The sequence below is a fragment of the Salminus brasiliensis genome, chromosome 1, assembly GCF_030463535.1.
Source record: "Salminus brasiliensis chromosome 1, fSalBra1.hap2, whole genome shotgun sequence".
Taxonomy (NCBI): Eukaryota; Metazoa; Chordata; class Actinopteri; order Characiformes; family Bryconidae; genus Salminus; species Salminus brasiliensis.
In genome coordinates, this window is record NC_132878.1 from 36,011,030 (window position 1) to 36,035,619 (window position 24,590).

Genomic DNA, 24,590 nt, shown 5'->3' on the forward strand with positions numbered 1-24,590 from the left:
TATTATTTATTTATTATTATTTTTTCTCCCATTTAGATTCAGCCTTTTTCCATAAAAAAATGTAAAAATTAGCAGAATTGTTCAGTTATTAAAGCTGTTCAGGCCGGCCTTCTTATATTACATTATAATGTGCAGACCACCAGTTCCCATGAACTAAGGCGCTACCATTATGATCCGAGGATCGCTGGTTTGAATCCTGGGTCATGCTGCTTGCCATCCAAGGGAGCACAGTTGGCCTTGCTCCCACAGGGGTGGGCACATATATTTTTTTATACAATTACATACATATATAATACTACAAAGAAGAAGAAGAATGCATACTTTGTGAGAAAGTAAGTATATGTCAATTTTAAAGTTGAATATGTGCAGAATGCTATGCAGACTGTATTACCTGGCTGTACTTGTGGGATTATGGCCATCTGAAAATAAGCCTGTTTTGATGAGTCCTGGAGGCCCCTGTGCATTGAGAATGCATCTGACTGCATAAAAAAGCAAAGCACTGCTAAAGATGGCAGCTGGTCTTGCAGGTGTCCCGGAAAGGAACTGACAAGCCAAGTGACGAGCCCCGAACAACTGCCATCAATCACGAACAGTTGGTCTGTGCTAACCAGACTTTGGTGTTGTTGGAGCTCTTTCTGCGACTCATGGCACACTGTGAAGGGGGGGCTGGGAACGAAAGAGCGATGGAACGGGGTTCCAGCCCAAGGCCGAGTTAGTATTCTGCTCATCTGCCATAAACGGCTCCATTCGTAATATACGCCTGAATATTTCATGAGTGCAGCTATTGGAGAATTTTACAGAGAGATGCACTTGCTCGCTGTCGGGGGTTAGCGAAGAGCAAAATGCAAGCACACGCGCCTGCACACACACAGGCGGGAGGCTGTCCTTCAGCGCAAGAGGTGAAAACCTCACATCCATTTCTGCTAGTTTAGCAAACACTTTGTGTGTTTGGAGTTTAAATGGGCTTGGAACCTGAAAAAAGAGAAAACCATTGTTTCTTACTCAGCCCTTTGCCCGTGACTGATGGGATAAGGGGAAAAGGAAAAAAGTACATTTTTTTTTTCCAGTCCAGAGACAGATTGCTTTTTCGGTTTAAAGTGACTCAGGCGATTGCATGTGTTTTGACTAGCCTGACAAAGCAATACAAAGAGGTTAACGCTCCGCACCTGCACAAAACTTTTCTGTTATTATGTATGTGGCAGACCAGAGAGTAAAACTTTAACAGCTGGCCCAAGTCCCCATGACTGTTTCAGACTTTAAGAAAGTACACTTGCTTTGCTTACTCCTTATCAACTACAGGCACTCACTCTTTTTTTTCCCCTTAGCTGCGCTAGTGCACATGCACTGTACACGTTACATCCTGACTCAGCCTGGAAATCTTCCTCTGCATCTCCTCTTCATTGCCGTAATGGCGTGGCTTAATCCTTAAAGAGCCGAAGGTAATGGAAGTGCGGCGTTCTATGCGTGCTGTGTTTGATCTAAAACGGCACTCGACACGTTCACAGGAACAGTGAGGAGTTTCTCATTAGCTCCGGAGAACGCCGAGCCTGCAGCCTTCCACCCGCTCAGATCTGAAGCCTGCTTAACACCCTGATTCTCCATTGGCCTTGACACAGATGGACTCGAGGTCTAGATGTTGCTGCACTGTGTTTTTAAGATTATGATTATGATGGTGGTGGTGTATTAAATCATGTGTGGCTTGTGGTAGGCACTTCAGAACCAAACAATAACGCTGTGACGTTGCTTGCCGTGCTCCAACATGGTCAACGTGGATTATTTTAAAGCTGAAGTGGTCATTTATTCATTAGTATCTGTCGAAACTGGAAGAAATGACCAGTACATAGTTAGCCAGTCTCATAGGTAGCCAGTAGTTAGCCTAAAGAACTTTTTTTTTTTTTTAACATACATACTTCTTGTAGCATTTTGTTAAAACAGGTGAACAGGTGAAACAACCGAACATGCAAAAAAACACACAGCTGGTTAGTGCGCCCCAAAGCGCCAAGCCGCATTTGTAGCTCTGCCTTAATTGATAATGAAAATTGTGACCTCATTGGCTTTGTGATTGGTGAGGATACTGCTTATGCAAGAGTTACCCTAGATTACGGCTGTGTATTGGCAAGATAAGGAAGATGGCATTGCGATTATTTTAAATGTTATTTGCATAAAAAAAAAATCTGGCAGCCAGGGTGCAAACACAGCCACCAGACTTTTAGCAGAGATGCTGCTTTTATGCAGGATGAGTCTGTGAGCAGACAGCAACATCTATCGTGTAAGATAATGACATTTCCATACTCACTGAATGGACTGCGACAGGTAGTCAAGCATCAAGTGTCGCAGTGAGTTTTGGGCTGTTATGCAACCGTGTCTGACTTCTTGCACGGCTTCAGAGGCACTGTGTTGGATGTCTCAGTGTGTTACCATAGAAAAGATGTTTTAAGTCTGTCAGCTAATAGGTACCCTCCCCCCTCTACCAAAAGTAGGTACCCCCTCAATCCACAGCTCCAGTGAGGAAGCATTTTGGCTTTAAGCAGAATGAGCAGTGTCCATTAAAGTGAACAAGCCAGTATGTTCACTTAAAAACAGCTGATTTATTTAATTTGTTTTATTTAGGATATTTAAACTAATATATTTCAATGAATATTTGAATATTCTTAATTGTTATATATTCTTAAAGGGTGTAATTGTATTGTGCTTTTATATTCTCATTACATCAGTGGCATAAAATGGTCTTAAACTGCAGCAATGTTGTTTATCACAATAATTTCTGAGACAATATATCATTCAAAAAAACGTTATCGTGACAGGCCTAGTTAAGGCCTCCCACTTCACACCAAAAGGGTCAGAACTATGTTAATATATGAACTGGTGACTGAAATGCTGTTCATAGTGCAGACCTGAATGTACATACATAAACTTAGTTGCCCTGGGTCCTTCTTTCTTGGCAGGGTCACCTCTTTCTTTAACACAGGGCCGTTCTGGCTGCAGATTTTCATTCCACCAAAGCAGAAACTCACCTCAAACAACTAATCATTTGTTTGAAGACTGAGATCATCTGATTAAACCAGTGAAATCAGGCGTGCATCTGTTTGATTGGATTGAAAGTCTGCAGCCGTCCTGGCTGTTTGTGGATAAGATGGACTAAGGATTCGTACAGAATGGCAATCAGTGTGATGATTTGGTTTTTCTGTATTTCTGAAAACAAGAAAGGCTTCAAACTTCTTCAAACCTTAACTTTATTCCCCCCTTGTGCGTCTATTCATCTCATGCCTCTGTTTAATCCTATTTGTTTAATTGGAATTCTTTGTTTATTGCAAGTTTGCTGTTCAGTTCAGTCCACGGAAGGATGAGTTCCTCTTTCCGTTCCTCTTCTTCACAAACAAATAGGCCTGCTGTCGTTAAGGCGTCTTCAGCGTTCAGGCTCAAAGCTCTGAATTCACTGTTTACTCTGGACAGCCAAAGTTTCTTGAGATCAGCTTGCTTGTGTTTCACGTCACAGTCATGCAGCATTTGTGGGTGTTTCGACGACGCCTGTTTAAACACAAGTCCTGCCGTGTCGTCTTCTGCCAAACTGTCAAAGAAACAGCGCGGAGGTGTTTGGCTGTTTTTGGATCTTGTTACCAGTTTGGTTTATAACAGTACTCTGAAAATCGCAAGCAGTCAGAAGTGGATATGGTGTATGGTAATTACACAGTGCCATTCAAGAAACAAATTAGGAAGCCCCCTGAAAAGCAATAAATGCTCCTTAGGGGGTCAGGTTAGCACATATGATAAACTAATTGAGGAACATCTCAAATATGACACTCATTTACTTTCTACATTTATCGGATGTGTTTTCTTTGTTACACCATTCTAAACTATAGTAAACTTTAGATGTCGCTGTGCTGAAAGTCTAAGGAGACTTTAGGTAGTTCTAGAAATACCTAAACCAGCCCTTCTGCTGCCAACATAACACGCTCAATATCACTGACGCCATGTTTTTCCCCACATTCTGATGCAATGTATATACATTTTCTAAAGCTGCTGACCCGTGTCTATATGATTTGTATGCCACACATCACACAGTTGGCTAGTATAATTTGTGAATGAGTAGGTGTACAGGTGTTTCTAAGAAATTGCTTGGTAAGTGTATGATGGTCAGCTGGTGTACGATAACTCTGATTTGTAAGCGTTCGGTACAAACAATAATGCACAAAAATGCACAATTTAAAATAAAACTGCATGATTATTCAATTATAAGTTGATTATAAGTTGATTATTCGTAAAGAAATTTGTTGGCGTTATGTCATTTTCTGCTCTTGCTGTTTGTGGGCAAGTGCTTGTCACTACCTAGCCTGTGGCTAACCTCTGCTAAAGGTAGCATCAGGATACAGATTCAGTGTTGGAAAGCAGACCATTTCAGTGCAGTTAAGCACAGTGTTTTAAAATGAATGCTTCCCTGGGGGGCAGTTCAATAATGAAAGAGTGAGGCTCCAGACTAACACCGCCCAGTCATCCCGTGGTAAAACAGTCTTTCTTTTTTTTGTACTTAAAACCTTTAGCTGGTGATGTATCAGCTGTCATCCAGGCAGGCACCCCAGTCAGAATCACATACGAAAAGTGGATTAAATGGTAAATGATGAAATGCGCTGCAATCATGAAAACAGGAAAAGTGATCAGTTCAGATTAGGGCTGCGGCGATCCCATACTCAGTGTCTATATCGGCCCAGTATTGGCCAAACTCGTTGGATCAGATTTCAGTAAGCATAAGCCAATCCATTATCCAAAGCTATTGTGTGAATGCATGGTTTTGGCTTACATGTCAGTTTTCTAGGGATCAGAGTAACTTGGAGACAGATACACATGTTATGACAAGCAGAATCTCCTGAAAGTAACATAAGGCGTGTGTGTCTCATAAATTCTCTGAAATGTTTAGGCTGTCAAAAAATCCGACAACAGGGGTCTAAGGGGTAGAGCAAAAAAGAGGCTATCGGTTTGCTATCCGTATCGGAGGATGTAGCAGATACTTAAGGTTGTGTGAACCCTGAGAGTATTTCTCCTTGGAAATATGTTCCTTGGAGTATGTTCCTGTTCCTATTATATCAGAATTGAGGCATGGTTGCAAAACAAGACGTGAGGATTAGTGAAGGGAGCAGAGGCCGCATCTGCCATCACACCATCTACAAGAGACACCAAAGAGCTTAAAAAGAAACAGGCTCATTTCAAATCTGTTGAAAGGGAGGAAGCAGAGGGCTCTGAATGGCGAATTCGAATCACAAGCCATGCTGCTTTGCCAGAGTCAGAGGGAGCACAATTGGCTGTGGGTGTAGTGTGGTGAAGCTGGGAACCCCACCCTTTTTCCCCCCGTTTTTTATTTTTATTTTTATTTTTTTGTTTATTATTATTTTTTGTGTGTGCTGCCAATGTCGCATCGGCAGCAATTTGACAAGAGGGTGGTGGCTGGCCTCACGTGTATCGGAAGAGAAGTTTAAAGTCATTGCCCTCCTAGTGTGGAGAGTGTAGATCAAACAGTTCAAACTTCTTAAAATAATTTGTTTCTTAAGATGCTTTTGTGAATCTGGCCCCAGAACGCAAACATAGCATCCACAGACAAACCGATTATTAATATAATCACTGAGTGCACCCATAGTTGAAAAGCGTGAAGTGGGTTGAGCAGGCTAGAGGGATTTTCAGTGGTGTGTTGCTCCATAGACAGCAATGAATAAAGGCGAGCTTGAGCGTGTCTAAAAGGTGTCCTCCTAATGCCCCTTTAGAAGGGGTTTTCATGCCACCGTTACTCTCAGCTTGCTCATTAGAGGTCTGGAGCCTTTTTCTGTGAAGCTGCTGTGGGATAAAAGCGCTAGACATAATTCAATTGATTTGGACCACATTCATGCATGGACATGTTTCGAGCAGTGGAAACACAAATCTGAATGTGCAGACAGGAAAAAGCCACTTCAGTAATCAGGACCCGCTGCCTCTCCGCTGTCCGTGATGAGTTTTTTTTGCCCGTGACTCTGCTTTTGTGGGTTACGCTGGGTGTACAACTGTGCCCTGATGATCTTCTCTTGTCGAGGTTAGACCGTTCCTCAAAACAGCTGATAACTGGCTCACGACTCCGGTTAACCTTTGGCCCCTCAGCCCAGCGTGATGCTGTCGCCTTGCTGGGGCCAAGCCAAGCCAAGCGGTCAGCTGTGATTGGCTTTGGATGCTCTTGTTCACAAATGTGTGGGGCTTTTCCCTTGTCAGCATGCGTCCTTTGTGGGTGCGATTGGATCTGCCCCAAGAGTGTTGAGAATGCCTTTGTGCATCAGCGAGACATAAGCAATGAAAAGGCTTGTGGCTGTTCTGATGCGGTTTGATGATTAAGCCTGGTGCATAGGAGATAAGGGCCTTTTCTGCCCCATCGCCCTTTAAAAGCTAATTGAAACAAGGTGTTTTATGATTTTTAGCTGGATTTCTTGATTTTTAAGAAATTTGGCACAATATAATTGTTGATGTTGATTAGAGTGGGGTTTGGTGTGAAATGGGTAATCATAGGAAAACATACCGGTGATTGGAACCGTAGGATGCAGTTTCTATAACACACATGTAGACGTGAACTTCCACATATTTTCTGAGTTTTATACTGTATGTAATCTTTATGATGATAAAACAACAAAGCCTGAAAAAACACTAATTTAGGTGTTCTTTTTCAGTAACTTTCTATTCGTTCACTTATAATAACAAACCATAATAAGCATCAGCTTAATCGTTATCTAATAGTTTAATGAGTGTTATTTATTGTGGAATTGTTATACTGTTTGAGTTAATATCTTTAATTACTGGATACTCTAACTAACTTAGCAATCAAGTATGATTATGAAGTAACTGGCTAAGTAAAAAACTAAATAAAACTGCTAACTAGCTAACTAAATAAATGGCTGACTAAAATACAATAATTTACCAAGTAATGTAAAAATCATAACAAATAAGCTAAATTATTCAGTTATCAAATGACTACATAATAAGTAAATGGTGCAGAATTCAGATAAAGATGTTAATGAGCATGACTATCATCATTAACTATCATGAGTTGTTATTTATTATTGTTTTATATATTATTGCCTATACTTTTTATACAAATTTCTGCTACATATGGATTTTAATCTGTTTTAAATAAATTAAAAAATGTTATGACGTAGCTTTTTTAGTCATTAAACTTTTCAGATTCAGGTTCTATTCACCACCAGCACTGTGAAAAGTTTGAAATATGATGATTATTATTATTATTATTATTATTATTTCTTTATTTTTTAAGCGTATTCTCCTAGGGTCTAGAAGACTCTGATTTCCTTTGAAAATATTTGTATCGGTCCACAATTCCCATTTCTATACATCCTATTGTACAACCTATTAATTATTGTAAATTGATTTTATAGCTAAGCGGTAGCACTCAAGCCTCCTAAGGGCTGAACAGCGCCAGTGCTGATAGAGCTTCTGCAACGTGCAATTCTTTTGTCTGTTGACCTTGGTCAGACTGAGGTCCTGGTGCTGGCTGGTCATTATTCAAGTTGAAGTAATCTGAAATTAGATCATGAAGGTTTTTTTTTTAAAACATTTTTTAAAGTAATGCGTTTTTATCTGCTTGTGTTTTAGTTGTTTTTCTCTGCTGTGTCCTCTTCACTATTTCTGGCATTTGCTTAGTTTCCAGAGCACGCTTGTATTGTTGTTTCGAATGAAGCGGTCAGCCCTTTGGGTTTTGGATTGGGACTAGTAGAAAATGGAGTGCAGAGGAGCCTAATAAGCTTTGGGTAGATGGTGATTGAAGGGCTGTTAGGGTGGTTATGAAGTTTCATTTTCACTGCTGTTGGCTAACAGAAAGGTGTCTGAGAGCAGGACACGCTGTAACAGTGCGTGCGGTAGCATTATCAGATTGCGAGGACGCCACACGCCAAACCCCCCCCAACACACCACTGCGTCTCTCTCTCTTTGTAATGAGCTGTAGCCTTCTCCCCAAGGGCAGACAACAATGCCACCTCCCTCACGTGCTGGAAAATAGGCTGTTTTATCTGGCCGAGAGCGCAAGCGAGTGTGAGCGCGAGAGCGAGAGATGGCCTCCATCATATTTCTGAAAGTGCGCCTCTTATTGAGGAGGAATAATTGGTCTATTTGAGAACATTATGGAGAGCGTTATGGAAATGGGGTCTGTGGCGTGCCTTCATTCAGAGAGACTGAGTGTGTGCGTGAGGGAGAGTGGGAGGAGTGTGTGTTTGTGTGTGTGTTAAATGAGGAGGGGTGTGACTTTGAATCATTTTGAGGGAAGCTGGAGCTCTTAATGTGTTCTTGGGCGCATTTGGGTATGGAGGGACAGTTTTAAACAGATGCTTTTTCACGTGTTGTTTTTTCAGTTTGTGTGTGTGTGTGTGTATGCTTCTTTTTATATCTGCTTTTTTCTGATTTCACTGTGGGTTACTTTTTTCCCCTCATTACTACTCTCTGTCTCTCTCTCTGCTTTTTTCTCTGTCTTCTTATCTATCTCACTCTTCCTATTCTCTCAGCTCTTTCCTTTCTATCTCTCTGAATGCGTTGTGCTCTCTTTCACCCTCTCTCTTTCTCCTCCTTTCGCCCTTCCTCTTTGCAGCTCTATTCCTCTTCTTTCTTGTTTTTTTTTTTTTTTTTACCATTCTCTCTTTCTTTCTCCACCGTTTTCTGCTGATTTTCTCCCTGCCTCTGTTTCGCTTCACCTTTGTTCTCCTTCTCATTTCTCCCACCATCCCTCTCTCCACTTCTTCCGTCCTTTCTTTACATATAAAGCACTATTATAGAGATCAGAATTCCACTAGGTAGTGAACGATTTCTGACACATCATCATTATGTGTGTGAGCTCATGTCTGTGCATCAGCAGAGTGCATCTCATAAAGGGTGGCCAGGTTGCTACAGTGGTTTCCAGCCAAAACGTGTTTCAGAATCTGTCAACATGCATGAAAAACCACCTAAAAGTAAACATGCTGACACTATGCAATCAGAAAAGTCAACTATGTTGATACTATGTCAACTATGCTGACACTGTGCAATCAGAAAAAATTGATTAAACATGCAGTGAAAGAGAAATAACACACATTCATATAAAAACCTTTTATAACAGCATAATGTATGTACAGGTATGGTGCTGAACTGTGTACTCTCTGCTAGGTACATGGGGGAGTCCAATCTCATCAGCAACTTAAGGCACGTTATAGTCTTAATACTTAAGCTGCGAGGCCAGTGTTTGCTCGTTGCACAGTGATCTTTGAAGTCCTGGTAAAGGGCCCTGATGTCAGTGTTGCAAAACGGCTCTATTTGGCAGGAAACTGCCCAATCTGGCAACAGTAGTCGCATAAACAGTCAGTCACTCTCTTTCTGTTTCTCTCTTTCTTTCTGTCACTCTCTCTCAGTCACTCGTTTTCTCTCTCTGTCAGTAAGTGAGTGGTGTTGGCAAGTCTGAGAACTTCATTAGGGCTGATATGGGGTGTGTGTGTACGGTATATGTACTGTGTGCAGGTGAGGATCTGAGAGGCAGATGCTGTGTTTAGTGGTGATTAGATCTGCTGCTAATTTGCTGCTCTGCTCTGACAGTAATTAATAAGGAGAAGAGTTACCCTGATTAACAAGTGCTGAACCTCCTAAACATGGCCTTTAAAAACAGAGAAAAGAGAAGTGCTTATTCTGCCGAATTATCCGAATCTAGGCAAGTGTGTGTGTGTGTGTGTGTGTGTGTGTGTGTGTGTATGGGCAGTTTTACATTCGGGCAGTCCTCCAGCTGAAAAGCAGTATTAATTCAGTCGCTAAGAGCGTTCACGGATTATGCGCTGCGCCGAAGTGTTTTCTTTATCTTTTTTTTCTGGTTTTTAATATTCAGCGTCGTGTGCCGTGTGTAATTTAAGCTGCGAGAGTATTTTCAGTTGCAAATGTGTGAAATTCTCCAGAGCCAGCATGGGGCGGCCAGATTGGTTGGAGGCTTTCTCCCTAGAGGGTTATTCAGTTTTCCATCGCATTCACTCGTTATTTCCTCTCGCTCGCTCTCTCTTTTACACTCCCTTGTTGAAATGACAAACACACACGCGTTCACACACGTTAAAGTTAAGTAGCGGCCCATGCCTTTTACAACCATGTCCTTAAATAAAATTAAAAAAAAGATCAGCTTTTCATTTTTGAGAAACCGAAGGTTGACTCCTGTATTTGCAGGAGACTGTAACTAATGAGTGTGCAACCTACACAAAGTATATATGGTATGTGTAGCATTATTTATATACAGGTCAGGATGTTGGATGATTACCAGCCCACCTCATCCCCAACTCCCCAATTCATCCCAAAAGTACTGGATGGAACACCATCCATTATTCCAGGGAACACAGTTCTTCCACTGCTCCACAGCTCAAGGCTGATGGGCTTAATAACCCTCTAGCTCAGGCATGGCATTAGGCATGGCCAATAGGTTCATGTTTATCTGCTCAGGGAGTCCTATTCCATTGGCAGTACTTTTCTACAGGGACTAAACAAGCTGTGTGTGTACATGTGTGCTTTTGCAGAACTGGGTTAACAATGGACTCCACTTAAAGTAACTGGATGCATTCATTAAAAGGGGTGTCCACAAACATTTGGACATAAAGTAAAGGTAAGCTTAGGGTAAGAAGATGGATAAGAATTGTATTTTATATAGCTGGATTAATTCCTAAGCGTCTAGTGTAAAATAAACAAACCTGTTTGTGTGTGTTCTGTGTGTTCCAGTCTCTTCAGCTAGTTTCCCACATTTTTTGCATATTGCCACCCTTCTGTTATATCCATGGATTTTGAACTCCCTGTAGGTAAAGGCTGCCACGCACAGTGCTACTGAAATAATAATAAAATAACGCCATCTATTGTTCATGCGTTCTGGTTTGACGAATCAGAGTCAAGATTGCAGTCAAGTCTGATGTCCGTTTGAATGCGACATAAGTGCGTCTTGAGTTACTAACTCTAGTGCCCATCTCTGAATCCAACAAATTAAATACTGTGGATGAGCTGATATCAAGCCTATCTGAGTACTTTAATGCTCAGAATGCCCCAATGAAGATTAGATTGAAGCAATCTAATGCTGATACCATTCCGATTTGAGTACTGTAATACTGAGCATGGGCTACTAATACTGAGGATTGGACGACTGCACTACATTATCCTACTTTACTGCATATGTAACTCTGCAGAAACACATTCCTAGTCCTAGCTTCTGCATTTTACCAGTGTTTACAGACACACAGTATGTGCAGTACATGAAGAATGTCTTTGTCTGCATTGGCACACAATTTCCTTTTTCTTGCATTCTTAATTAACAATTAACCAACAGTGGGGTAAGAGTGAGTAAATACATCTTGTTTCAGTGTTGTACAGTGAAATATACAGTTGACCAGAGGTGATGGCACAATGTGAGGTCCTTAAGAAACCATCTATGCCGGTCATATAGCGGCCAGCTTCATCGTCACAGAATGACAGGTATCGTCTTCAATTTTGCCTTGTTGAAAGGAGATACACTTTCTTGCCTTTCTGTCTCTCTCTCTCTCTCGCGCTCTCTCTCTCGCGCTCTCTCGCTCTCGCTCTTCCTCTCCCCCTCTCCCTTAGATTTGATTGTGCAAAATGAGTTATCAATAGCAGAGATGGGGCAAAGTAGAGGATTAGATTGGAGCGGACTTTCATTGTGAGCATTTTCAAATGCGACAGCTGCCTGCCTCACAGCTATTGCCACATCAGATATCCTGTCAAAGCCCGCTGTGTAGTTTTGCCCCGGCTCCACAAGGCCTTAAGCTGCCCTGTCTGGGGGTATTAAAATCGTTAAAGGCGCGATGCCTGTGCGCAGTCCTTTAATGACAGACACCCCCATCTTGTGAGTGGTTTTGTATCTGTATAAAAGGCTTAAGGAGCCCACTAGCAGGGTCTGCTCTCTAATGAAGCAAAGAGGCTGGATCTGGTGTGTTTTTCAGTGGGCGGTGGGGGTTTGGGATGAGGCATTTTGTCACTCCTGAGGCTTTTTGGCTTCAAGGCTTTTTTTTTTTTGCTCATAATTAGGCACAACACTACCAGATACATTGCCCAAAGTCTGCTGAGGGGCACCAGAAATTGGTCCCTTCTTTATTTCTCATGGTGCCAGTATCTCAACAGCAGGTGTTCTCAGAACAACAGAAGCGAGATGTGTGCTTTGTTTGTGACTCATGGCCATTTTGCCCTCCAATTTACCTTTAGTACCTTCGCTTTGATAAATTTAGCAAGCATCAAAGAAATGCGTCTCTTCCCCTTCAAAACCCCCACCACACCCCCCCCCCCCATTTGGGACTTTGAAAAGACTGCCTTTCTGGCTCAGCTCAAGGCGGATCAGTGCAGACGGCGACAGACGCTAACTAGCCAATTACTTGACGGGGAGTGCCTCTATGGAGCCAGAGCCTGAAGGATACGCTTCCCCAGGCTCCAAGCTCCTCCCTCTAGCTACACAGCCAGGGGACTGTTCGAGTTTGATGTAAAGATGAAGACAGATCCTTTTGTCAGCAGATGTCGAGCAGTGCTGCTTCTAATGAAGGTTGGAAGGGAGAAAGCAGGCTTAGATCGCTAGCGGCCAGGCTCCAGGCTTTGGATGTTGAGGCAACGACAACTTGTTGAGGTTTGTTCGTCTGCAATTCATGCAGAAAGCCTCAAGTAGGAGTTAGAAAGGGGTAATCTCAGAGAAAACCTTGTTTTTGTGATCCACTAATCAATCATAAAGGTTTCAGAGTGTACTGTTGCCTCTCTTGCACATCTGCATCAGCAATGGGTGCAACGTAAAGTCCACAGAAGGTGTCCACAAACATTTGGACATTCCTTTTTCCCACTGATTTTTTTGCCATATAAAACACTACATGGACTGCAGAGACATATTCCCGATAGAATATGACTCTCTGGATCAGATAAACATAAACTGTGGAGCAGTGGAACTGTGCTCTCTGGAATGATGGTGCTCCATCCAGTACTTTTGGGATGAGTTGGGGAGTTTGGGATTAGAGGTTGAGGTAGGGTGGTGATCGTCCAGCATCCTGACATTGCTAATGCTTCTCGTAGAAAGCCTCCCCTGGACCGTAGAGACAGTTACTCCAACAAAAGCAAGATAAACCTTTTTAAATAACCTTAATTTCAGAGAAAACAGTAAATGAGCAGATGCCCCAATCCTTTTTCTCTGTGTAGCGTATTTACAGAGGAGTTCCTATTCCACCAACAACAGTTTTACCCCACCCATTCCTGTTCAAGTGATGCTCAGTCGTGTTACTCCAGGAAAGTAAGGCCTTATTCACTTCAATATTTACTCACACACTGTTAAATGTCATCACTGTGTTCAATTCGAACATGTTAAAGTTTTTTTTTTTTTTTTTTTTTTGAAGAGCTCTGGTTTCACAAGCCTCCAGGCACTGGAGGCACTGTGATCCCATGCTTTAGTTAAAGTTGTTTGGGTGTGTTATTGGTTTGTGGGTCTTAAAAGCTAACAGCTGGTAAAGGTCACAGTGCTGAATGTGATTTCAAGAGCACCAAGAGCTCTACTGACCCGGCCTGGGGGGTGATTAATCGTTTAACTTGTATCTTCTGCTTACGATAAACATGTTATTCTTGGTTGTTGGGAAGCAAACATATCAAACCCATAACCAGATTTACATAACTTCAAGTTTTATTTATTTATTTATTATTATTATTATTATTATTTTTATTTTTTTTGGGGGGGGGGGGCTACAATACAATTCTTGGTTCACAGTTCAAAATTCTTGCAATATTTTGAACAGTGATGATGCTATATATGTTGTGGCATTATCTATCTAGCTATTTAGCTATCTATCTGCTAATGACACTGGGAATGAAAACTGGGAGGCAGGAGGAGTGTGATGCATGATGCGAACGTAGAATGGGTGGGTTGGTTGTTGGTCCTGATTGGTTGCAAGCTTTGGTGTTTAGATTAGGGGTGGGCGATATGGTAAAAATATATAATATCCTGATATTTAAAGACAGTTTCACAATATATGATATTTATTATGATATTTTGACTTGTAGACAAAATGCATCAGCAGCGACAGATTCTTATAAAACACTTTTTAAATACTCTCCTGCACTGCATCCAAATAAACAACACTAATTACACTTTGTTATTTGAGCTCCAACAATATCCACGATGTGCTCGCTTGTATCATGTTAACACATTTCATTGCAATTCTGCCAAAATATGGCCATATTGTCCACCCCTAGTTTAAATAACGCTTTTGCATTAGATATCATATTTAATAGGTACACTTTACCACGTTGCAATAAATGATGAAAAAGTGAAAAACTATATTCCATGACCATATATTCACATATATCGGCATCGACCGATACTTGAAGCTCCAGTATTGATATCGGTACAGAAATAGCTGCATTGTGCCATTTCTGCCCATGAGTATTATGTGTATGGTCATCCCTACTGTCAGTCCTCTTTTCATACACTTGCAGTAAGATCACTCTCTCTGCTGCTGTGATGGGGTGGGCTGCGGGTTAGGTGATGGCGCCTGGTATAGATCCGTGTGGAACTTTGTGTGGAGTGCTCTGCTGAGCGTGGCTCTTAGCTCTCTGTAATAGCAGGGATGAGATTACAGGTCTGAGTCCCCTTTTTTTCCTCTCTCTTTCTCTAAAAGCCCCCTATTAGAGCAGCTGCTGCGGCCCCTTTCCTCACAGCGGATAACAGGAGGTGTGTGTGTGTGGAAGAGATAGAAAGTGAGTGATTTTGTCCTCAATGCATAGTGGATGGAAATGTTTTGCTCAGATATCCAGAACCATCACTTATGTCCTTTTAACAGTTTCTCTTTTACCCAGCGTTTAGGTTACGCTTTCAGCTTGGAGATGGACATTACAGTGCAGGGGATCTTTTAGAGGCACATGTGAAAACTCCTCTCTTACTCTCAGCAGCGGGGTGGTGGCGGATGCCTCCTGTCAGAGATGTAAACTCGCAGACTAAGTGAAAAACAGAAAGGGGAGCTTATGAAAAGAAGTGTTGCGTAATTGTCGGAGCAGAAAGCCACTGCACAGCGGAGGTAGAAAGACGAGTTGCAGGGATAAGGAGTGCACTTTGCTGTTCTCAGCACTGCTTGATGGATTTTACTTAGGCTTTCTGGAGAATAGGCCACCCTCCTGTATTTTTTCCCCCCTCTCTCTCTTTCTTTCCTTAGAACACCTGGCTTTTCAGCCATCCCAAGGCACTGTCAGAATAGCAGATGTTCCGAAATTTTCCAGGACACGGAGCAGGCGCTGAAACTGGGTTATGCTCCATCGTATGTGCCTTGTTACTGTATGTGATTAGTCAGCTAGACCTACAGAATAAGCCCTCCCAGGATTATATGAGTTCACCAGGTCCTTTTCAGGATGTATGATTCACTGTAAAATACATTACAGTCACTAATAACTTGTAACTAATAAGCAGCTCTTTCCCACCTCTGACTTTTTTTTTCGCCTTCAGGCGTGTTCTGCAGTCAGTACGTGCTCATTGGAGTTCGGATTAGGTAACAGTCCTGGACAGTCAAGAACATTTGCACTGTTTGGCCTTGATGAGCTCAATAGCTTCTTTTGTAGCCTGCTTTTGCATCTATGTGAGTACTGTAACTTTTGTCTGGCTCTGAAATGCTAAGATGTTTCTGCACATCACATTTCCCTTGTTCTGCCTCTTTAGTGTAGAATAATCAACGGTGTCAGTAGGACCTTGCTTTTAACTGTAGCAGACACAAATATGTTTCTCTGCTTTTATTCTATGGTCTGTTTCAAATAATAGTAATAAAAAAGCTTTTTCTCACAAGGCAGCGCACCAAATGCAGCTCTCCATAGGGCAGCATAGACTAATAGTAGTGAAGTACTCAATCAAATACAAGCTGCTAGTTTAGTTTCTATAGAAAGGTAGGTTATTGTCTATTTTCTTTACTCACATGTTAGCCTGCAAGACTTGCATCAACACTTCTTTAGCAAAGTGATGAGGATAAACAGCAACTGCCACCGGATGCAAATGGCGAAACAGCCTTAGACCTTTGGTTGGCTCCCTTGTGCTCAAAATAATGATGCAACAGTGCACAGCTGGCCGAGAGGCAGCGGAACAGCCAAATGTTCAGTTTCTTTTGCTGGCCTAAAATGGAAGACCCCGTATTAAAAGGGCTAAGTTCTATATAGTTTGTCCAGTGTATTGAGAGGCCAAACAAGTGCATCTCTTTGACGAGAGCTTTTTCTTCTCCCTCCTCAATTCTGGTCCTAGCTTGATTGAGGTCTATTTCCAGTCTGCCTGTGTGTATATCTGTGTGTGTTTGTGAGTGAGTGAGTAAGTGAGTGAGACCTTTTGGCAGGTACTGCTTTGTGATTGCGTTGATTCGATAACGTGTGGTAATGAGTCTAATTGCTGGCTTAATTACAGGGAATGGTTCAGGGTGTGTTAATTAGAATGCTTAACCTTTTGGAGAGTGAGCAGGAAAAGAGAAATCGAGCTGTTTGTGGCGGCATTCTCCTTTTCTGAGATCTAGGAGTACACAGAGTTTCCCCACAGGAGCCCCGGCTTCGTCATCACACACTGAGATTTGATCTCCGTAGCTTCTGTAACGAGCTGAGCCTGTAATTCCCTCAGCATGTGGCTCTTAACACAGCTCACCAATGGCCTGTATGATATTTTACATGATTAACCAAAAGTAACCAAGAAGGCTTCACTTATCGGCTAGAAGTATTGCATACAGAAAATGACAGCCTCAGCAACTGAATCGACTTTTAGATGTTAGTGTTAGTGAGTCACTCTTGACCTTCATTACAGCTTCCATTCTGAACAGCAGACAGTGTGGAAGTCGGTTTTTCTGCAGGAGATTTATCCACATCTCTGAAGTTCAGCATCAGAAGTTGGAACATTTTCTGCTTCTCACCATTTAAGTCATGCCAGATGCATTCAGTGATGTTGAGGTCTGGACTCAGTAAGAGTTCCTTGATCATATCTACATTCTGTCAGACCAACAGCTTAGATGCGTCTTCCTACAATCAAAGCAAGGACCACAATACCAGTGGATTTTGATGATTTGAAGCGAAAGCAGAGCTTGATTTTCTTCTCTTCATCAAAGATGTTTATGTGAATGGGGCAGTACTGGTGGTCTACCAGGTCTTGCACACTAGGTTAGGTGTCCGATGTCTTTATATTTTTGAACCATTTTTTGAAAATATCTTTTTCTGTTCTCTTTTTCTTTTTCTTTCTCGGTATGCATTTGGATTAGCGATTGTATAATTTAATCTCCTAAAAATTAATAAGTACCTTTAGTCAGATAGTGATATCTGACTTTTGCCCGGTACTCAGTACAGATTCAGCTTGGATCCATGGATTACTGTTGTTGAGGCCAAGTTCTGACCCTTCCATCTGTGATCATTTTTGATGAGCCTGTGCTCACTGCATCCTCAGCTTTCTGTTGACCAGCTGACTGAGGTGAAACCTGTTGTGGTCTTCTATTGCAGTAGCCTGAAGGTTTGATGTGCATTACAACATTGTACAGTAAGTGGTGATCTGAGTTACTGGAGCCTCTCTGTCAGTGGGAAACAGTCTGACCAGTCTCTCATCAACAAAGTGTTTGTCTTTTTATTACTCAGTTCTGAGTGAACTCTAGTAATGACTGAAGATCATCATGCCATGCTTAAAATCACATTTTCCCCCTCATTCTGATGGTTGATGTAAACATTATCTGAAGCTGCTGCCACATGATGCTGATTTAGATAATTGCATTAAATAGGTAGATGTATAGATGCTTGGGGAGTGTGTAATGTGTGTGTATAAGCATGCCAACATGTATCATTCCTGGTCAGTTGTACAAGGAGTGATGGTGAGAGTTGAAGTTAAGTGAATTGCTGGAGGTTAAATGAGAGAGTGAGTGAGGGGACTGCAGAGGAAATGAGGCTGAACTTGATTAACCAGAGATATGGCACTGGGGAATAAACTGTTCAGAGGCCTGCTGGTTTTGGAATGAATGGATTTAATATGTTTGCCAGAGGGACGTATCTAGGACAGGCAATGGCGAGGTGTGACGGGAAATCTTGGAAGCTCATTTCTGGATTTGTTCAAGTCATTGGTTTCTGGAAGGTCAGAACAGGTGAATGTCTTAGCAAACTTGGTGGCCTACTAAAGTTTGCTTTCGGACGGGGTATTTGCACAGCCAAGACAGAAGATAATGGATGAGGTAATGATGATTTCAGTAGCAGCTCTGTTATTCTGTTTTCTGCAGGAGATGGAATGTTTTCATTTCATGCAGAAATTTCATACACAACACATACAAATGCTACTTTCTAAGAATTTGAGCAACTCAACCATGAGGCGCTCACTGATTTTCAGTTTTACGGAAGTCCGTGATTACAAAACATATTTGTGATGTTGTGTTTTTAAGTAGTTATTTGTGCTCTTTAAAGAGAAATGTTTCACTTTTCTACAAAGATTCTGTTTGGAAATATTATTCACACATTCATTCTGCAAGACTGTGGATTCCTTTGCCAATGGAGTGGTCTGCATTCTTCACGAGAACAGTTCTTAATTGGTTCTTGGCACCAACGTACAGTTCTTGGGGGGCTGGGTTAGGGGGGATTGTTACATCGTTTAGAAGTTTGTAGAAAACAATAAAACAAAACTATAAGGTTCTTTAGGTCACCAAACAAAGCTCTGCTGTAGCATTGCTTTAGCCACTGTCCACACGTATATAGATATTTTTAAAAACAGGGATACCCCCTCGTCCGCTTTTGAAAATATTTCTGTCCGCACAGAGAAGAAAATGTTCACATAGGCATGCTAGCCCTGTATGCGGTGATAGTGCCTCATAAAGAGAGACCTCAAAACATCACAAAGAATGATGAAAACACAGGGGTTTAACACCAAATCACACACTACTCCCTACTACACTACACACTACCATGCAAATCAGGAAATTACAGATTCTGAATCTACATAGAGCCTTATGTAATATGTATATAGTATATATATCTATAATGGAACAGTATTTACATTTATTCATATTTGGAAATCTAAAATCTAGTTCTGTCTGCATGTTGGTGTTTATTTTAGGACTTAGTAGTAGATCACTATATAGGGAATGAGGAGTTTTGGGACATTTAGCCAGAAACGTGCACATCAGCTTTTTTTAAAAATCTACACCTTGGAGAGTGATTACAAAAATATTGTTTTCATGAGGACAGGAGGTCTAATGGGGCCTTCAAGTCTGCTTAGTAGTTATTAACCATCAAAGGGGATGATGTGCAGGGTGGTTGTTGAAAGCTACCTTATTAAGGCATCAGAGCGAATATCTAACATTTAATCCACCCTTCTCCAGTAATATAAAAAAAAAATAATCAAGCAAAACATAAGATCTGTATGTTTTTTTTGTTTTTTTAATTGGGTGCAATGACTTACATCTGTAATAAAACAAACAAGAATTTGGTGCAGAAGATTTCCTGATTTTTGGTAGATTTCAGGAACCAACACAGGATCACAGTAACAAATATACACATAACACTCCACTAGTGAGTTGCACCATTACCATTACCATTGCTTTTGGAAGACCTAAACAAGCATCTGGTAGAGTTCTAGCTGGATGTTTGAGCCCTCTTCTTGGCAGAATTTGTGAAGTTCCTGGCACAAAGCCAACTTTTAAGGCACAGTCCATGTATTTGGGGTCAGCACTTTGGCAAGGCCATTGCAAAAAGCTTAATGTCATCTAATCCGCAACCACCTTGTGTGTGATTGGGGTCACTGTCCTGTCGGAACTAGAAGGCCCAACTGTGTCCAAGTTTCCACCATCTGAACAGGAAGCACTTTGATAGAAAACACGCTGGCTCACAAAGCTTCAAATTCCACTTGCTGATTCGTTTTACTCCAGTCAGCATGTGCATGCATATACCGTAACTCTTCTGACAGCAGATTTAAGCTGTCTAAAAGGGTTCTGGGATTTTTTTAAACAATAATACATTTAAGGTTCGTTAGGGAGCCGAAAGCAGTTCTGCTATGGCCTTTCTCCAAAGGACTGTATGTTTTTGGTTCTGTTAAAGAAACTCTAGGGTAGTATGTCGTTGATTAATTTTGAAACGGCGGAGCAGCTGGAGCACTCATGATTATAAAAAAACGCATCTGTATTTTTTTTCTAGTCTGCAGTCCAAACACTGAAAGCTAAGAGTATAAAAATCTGACCTTGTCTGTAGGCAAAGTCATCTACTGAGGGACACAAACAAAGCTCAGCGCAGTTCGGTTCTAAAACCCTGGATTTGCTTTTTATCCCTGGCCCACCGAGAGCACACAAACCTTCACATAATGTTCTCGGGGCTCCAGAGTGGTGCAGACATCTAAGCATTGGCCCTGTCAATGATGGAGCATGGGTTGATGCCACAGGCATTCTCAGAGAGCACAGTTGGTCTTGCTGTCTTTGGGTGGGTAGGTCGTCCAGTGCGGGTTTCTGTTAGCTGAGGTAACATAACTGGCAGTTAACGTTCTCCTCCAAGCACTGCACAGGTACGTTGTGTTACCTGGGTGCGGTTCAAGTCACTGTGAGGAAACCTAGCCTTCTTTAGGGAGGAATTTAGAGAACATTAAAAAGTATGTAAAAGCAGTGTTTCTCAGGGGCCTTCATTTGGTCCACATTGATGCTCTGTTTCTAAATGTCTAATCCGGATGAAAGATGCTTCAAGGAGCCAAACCTCGACATTGCGTGGCATTGTGCAAAGAACCTAAAGAACGTACAGAGAGGTCTTGACGCAAAGGACAATATGGTGCATATTGATGTCATTACTGTCTGTAGGCCCATGTCTCAGTTTTAGTCTCCTCTCTTCTGGCCAGTATCTTCTGAAGCTTCAGCATTTTCTGAAGCTTTCTGAAAACTGACAGACTGACTGACTGAACAAGCTGAACATGGTGACCTTGGCATGCGACTCAGTTATACATTCTTCTCAGACTCTTTGTCAGCTGATCATTTTTCACACGCCAACCCCAAATTCCCATTTTAATTTAACCTCTAATTGGTTCCTGATCGACCACCACCATCAGCCCACCAAGCAACAGTTTTGTACCACCTGTGACTGCTGCAGCATGCGTGGGTGGGGAAATGGAGCGAGAAAGAGTTTGGGTTTAATTCCCGAGTGATTCTCTTACTATACCTCTCTGCTCGTGTACACTATTTTCAAGGTGTTTCAGAAGCCTCAGCATTCACAACATTCTCCATACGCCGGTAATTTTAGCACATGCCGTGTTTTTGTTCAGGTGACAAAGGCAAAGCAAAGAAAATAGCATCGTGACTCACTCGTGAGTACTGCAGTGTTTTGGCTAACGAGTTCTGCTCAGTTTTATTTTTCCTCTCCTAAAACTGATATATATAAATTTTCACTTCTGGATTATATGGTTATTATATAGTGTCTGTCTCTGTTTCTCTTTCTTTTTTCTTTCTTGTTTTCTGTCTCATATAGCTTTGCTGTTGCACAAAAACCTGGTATCTATATTTCACTCCAGATTCTCTAAGGTCAAAAATTAAATTAAGGGCGTGTGGGTATAAAACATAGCATTTAATGTGTGGCATTCATTTTGCACACCACTAACATGTTCAGTCGAGTAAACAAACAATAATTCTGCTCAAGGAAGTGCAAAAGGTTGCTCCATCTGTTGAACTCTAAAATGCATACAACTTGACCAGGGCTGCCTAAACATTTGCATTTGCGGTAAATATGAATACAGATGGTTCCTTCTTTCCGTACTCTGTTCATTTCGTCCATATTTGTGTACATTCCCTGAAAGGTTACAGGTATGGATGAAACGGAGCAGTACCACTGGAAAATGTGAGGGCAGTGTAGCCAATAGTTCAAGCGAAATTCGTCCACTGCCATATGGACACCACAAAGAAGAAACTGGCAGAAAATAGTTATAGTGGAACAGTGAGGGTTACAGTGTTTACGTATGAAAATCTTCATTTTCATACGTAAAGGGAGAATAAATGAGCCTTGGCAGGCTGACAACAGTCAGTCAAGCTGAAGCCTGGTTTGGTCCAGCTCACAGCTCCCAGTGCAAAGCAAATAAAGGCAACTTGTTGAAATGCTCAAAGCAAAACCCTGCAATTAACTTTGTCCCCTCTAATCACATAAACTTGGCAACACAAGGGCATGTTAATGAAAGCTTGAACAGTTGGTGCACTTTTTTTATTATTATTTTTTTTATTAAATGAATGAACTGCTTGACTTTGTTGAGTAACAGTGTCAGTCTCTCTGCTGGCCTACCCTGGGAGCTGTCCATGGTTCTGCAGCAGAAGTTAAAGGGCCATGGTGTTGAATTGCACCCTGTTAGCCAAAGCAGTCTCCATTCTAGATGTCACCACATGTCAGTCCACTGCCTTTGCATCATGCCACTGCAGAGCTGGGATTTGCCCAAGTGAAATGACATATGTGCCAACGGAGGCCTGCTGTCAGTAGATGTGCAGTCATGCACCACAGGCACCCACAGGTTGACTTTTGAAGTTTGGTTTCAGTGCTGGCTCTGCTGATGACAAGCTTCAATGTGTTACCCCCCCCACCCTTCCTCATTGATCAAGTGTCATACATAGCAAGCTGTCAGACTAGTACACTTTTGCCCAACAAAGTCAGTGACCTCTAACTACAAGCTTCACACGTTCACAAGTGTTCTTCTTTATATTTTCCACTTTGGACTTTATTTATGTATGGTAATGTAAATGGCACTGGAATAGTGACCCAAACAATGACAATAAAACAAATGATGTAAAAAAAAAATATGGTGATCTATGCAGCGAACCCATCACACATAAAAAATAAATAAATACAAAATAAGTAATACATTTAAAATTATTTTATTTATTATTATTATTTATTATTATTATTATTATTATTATTATTTATTTTTATTAATTTTTTAAGAGCAAGAATCTGGGATTGGAATCTTAATTGTTTGGAAACAGATTATTCTAGCCAATAAAATGTTATTTGAGGCAACACTTAATATTCATTACAAGATCTTTTGTCTGATGGTGAACTGAACATTGTGTAGCCCCCCTAAAATCACTGTTTAGTAAGAATTATATACAATGTGGTGGTTTGCACTGATTTTTTTTTTAAGTTAATTTATTTTATATGTATTATATTTACTTATGATACAGTCTGAAGCTCCTGATCATTCAGTTAGCAGTTACTTTAAAATGCTGCAGTAAAATCTCTCATTTTTGGTAAAGTGAACTGAACTGTACTGATGTTTAGTTTTTTTTGTTTGTTTTTGTCGACTACTGTTGTGGAATAACCGTTTTACGGTGTTGTGAATACACTATGGTTTGGTTTCCTATAATCTGTCATGGGTGAACACAAACGTCTGGAGGAAAAACAGCTCAAACGCAGCCCAAGCACTAATATGTTTTCATGTTCCACTGTAAAATAGTTCCGCACTGCAGATTAGAAACTGAGGACACCCCTCACTGCTACCGGGATGTAAAGAATGTCTGTTAATGGTGCCTGGAGGATGCCGGAGAGTGCTCTGCTAGATCAGGCTTGAAATGCTCGATGAACTAAGCCACGTCTGCTTCGGCCACAGTCTCAGACCATTCAAGTGGATGGGGACATCGCTAGATTAAATGGATGAATAATGGATAAATAAATAAATAAATATATGAAAAATGGGCCCATTATTAATACGAGCCAAATAACTATATAGTACTGTCCAATATTGCTTCTTTTGAGTGTGGCTGCAGTGTAACAGTAAAGTGAACTCCTGCAGACACAAATAAAACAAATACATTGGCTTCTACTTTTTCATTAAGTAAACTTCTCCTGAAAATGAACCTTGTGCTTCAGTGCCTGGAGTATCAGGAGTGTGGTTTAACTTTGTGGTTTATGTGGGTTTGATGGCTGTTGTTTTCTGGAATTTGTAATGTAATGGGCTCTATAATTCAGCAAGCTAGAAATAAAAGTCAGAAATTCTGTGTTGTCGGGAATATATTGGCACAGCTGCGATTTGGTTCGTTGCCATCACAACTGCGCCTATGGTGCCAACAGCGCGCACACAGCAATTTTGTGTTGTATTGCTTTTATCAGACACATCCGGTACCTTTTGTCTTCATTTGGGTTTTTATGGCTTTATAAGTCTCAGACTACCTTAGGACAAGAGAGAGCGGGACAAACAACCTATACACTCTTCTCCTCTCCGGCTGGGTTATGGGGCAGATTCTCACTTTTATGACTGCTTGTATAGCTCACAACATGCTTTGCCTTTGCTTTTGCTCTGCAGGTATATGATGCTAATTGATGGCAAAAACGAGGTGTACATGATTGACAGAGATAACTCGATCTTCCACATAGCCAACCTGGAGTTCCCCTTCAGGAAAGATATGAACAGCCACCTCTCCAACACGCTGCTGGACGGGGTGAGTCTATTGCTCTTAATGTGATGATTGTGACTGTTACAGAAAGATATTTTATTATATTATTATTTTATTATATTTATATTGCTTCTTAACTTTAGCATCGGTGCAATGTAGCTAATGTACCTCATAAATACGCATTGTGTAAATTTCATACCTGAATCATCTCACACTTGTCCAAAAATGCATGCACAATCTCTAGTA

General features: G+C 41.3%; 1 protein-coding gene across 1 annotated transcript in view; it reads left to right on the forward strand.

Annotated features, from left to right (window-relative positions):
- Positions 1-24,590, forward strand: part of rngtt (RNA guanylyltransferase and 5'-phosphatase) — a 177,524-nt gene that overhangs the window by 35,143 nt on the left and 117,791 nt on the right. The window contains exon 9 of the mRNA XM_072678641.1: positions 24,254-24,389. Coding sequence (XP_072534742.1) covers positions 24,254-24,389 — 136 coding nt within the window. The remainder of the gene's footprint in view (positions 1-24,253; positions 24,390-24,590) is intronic.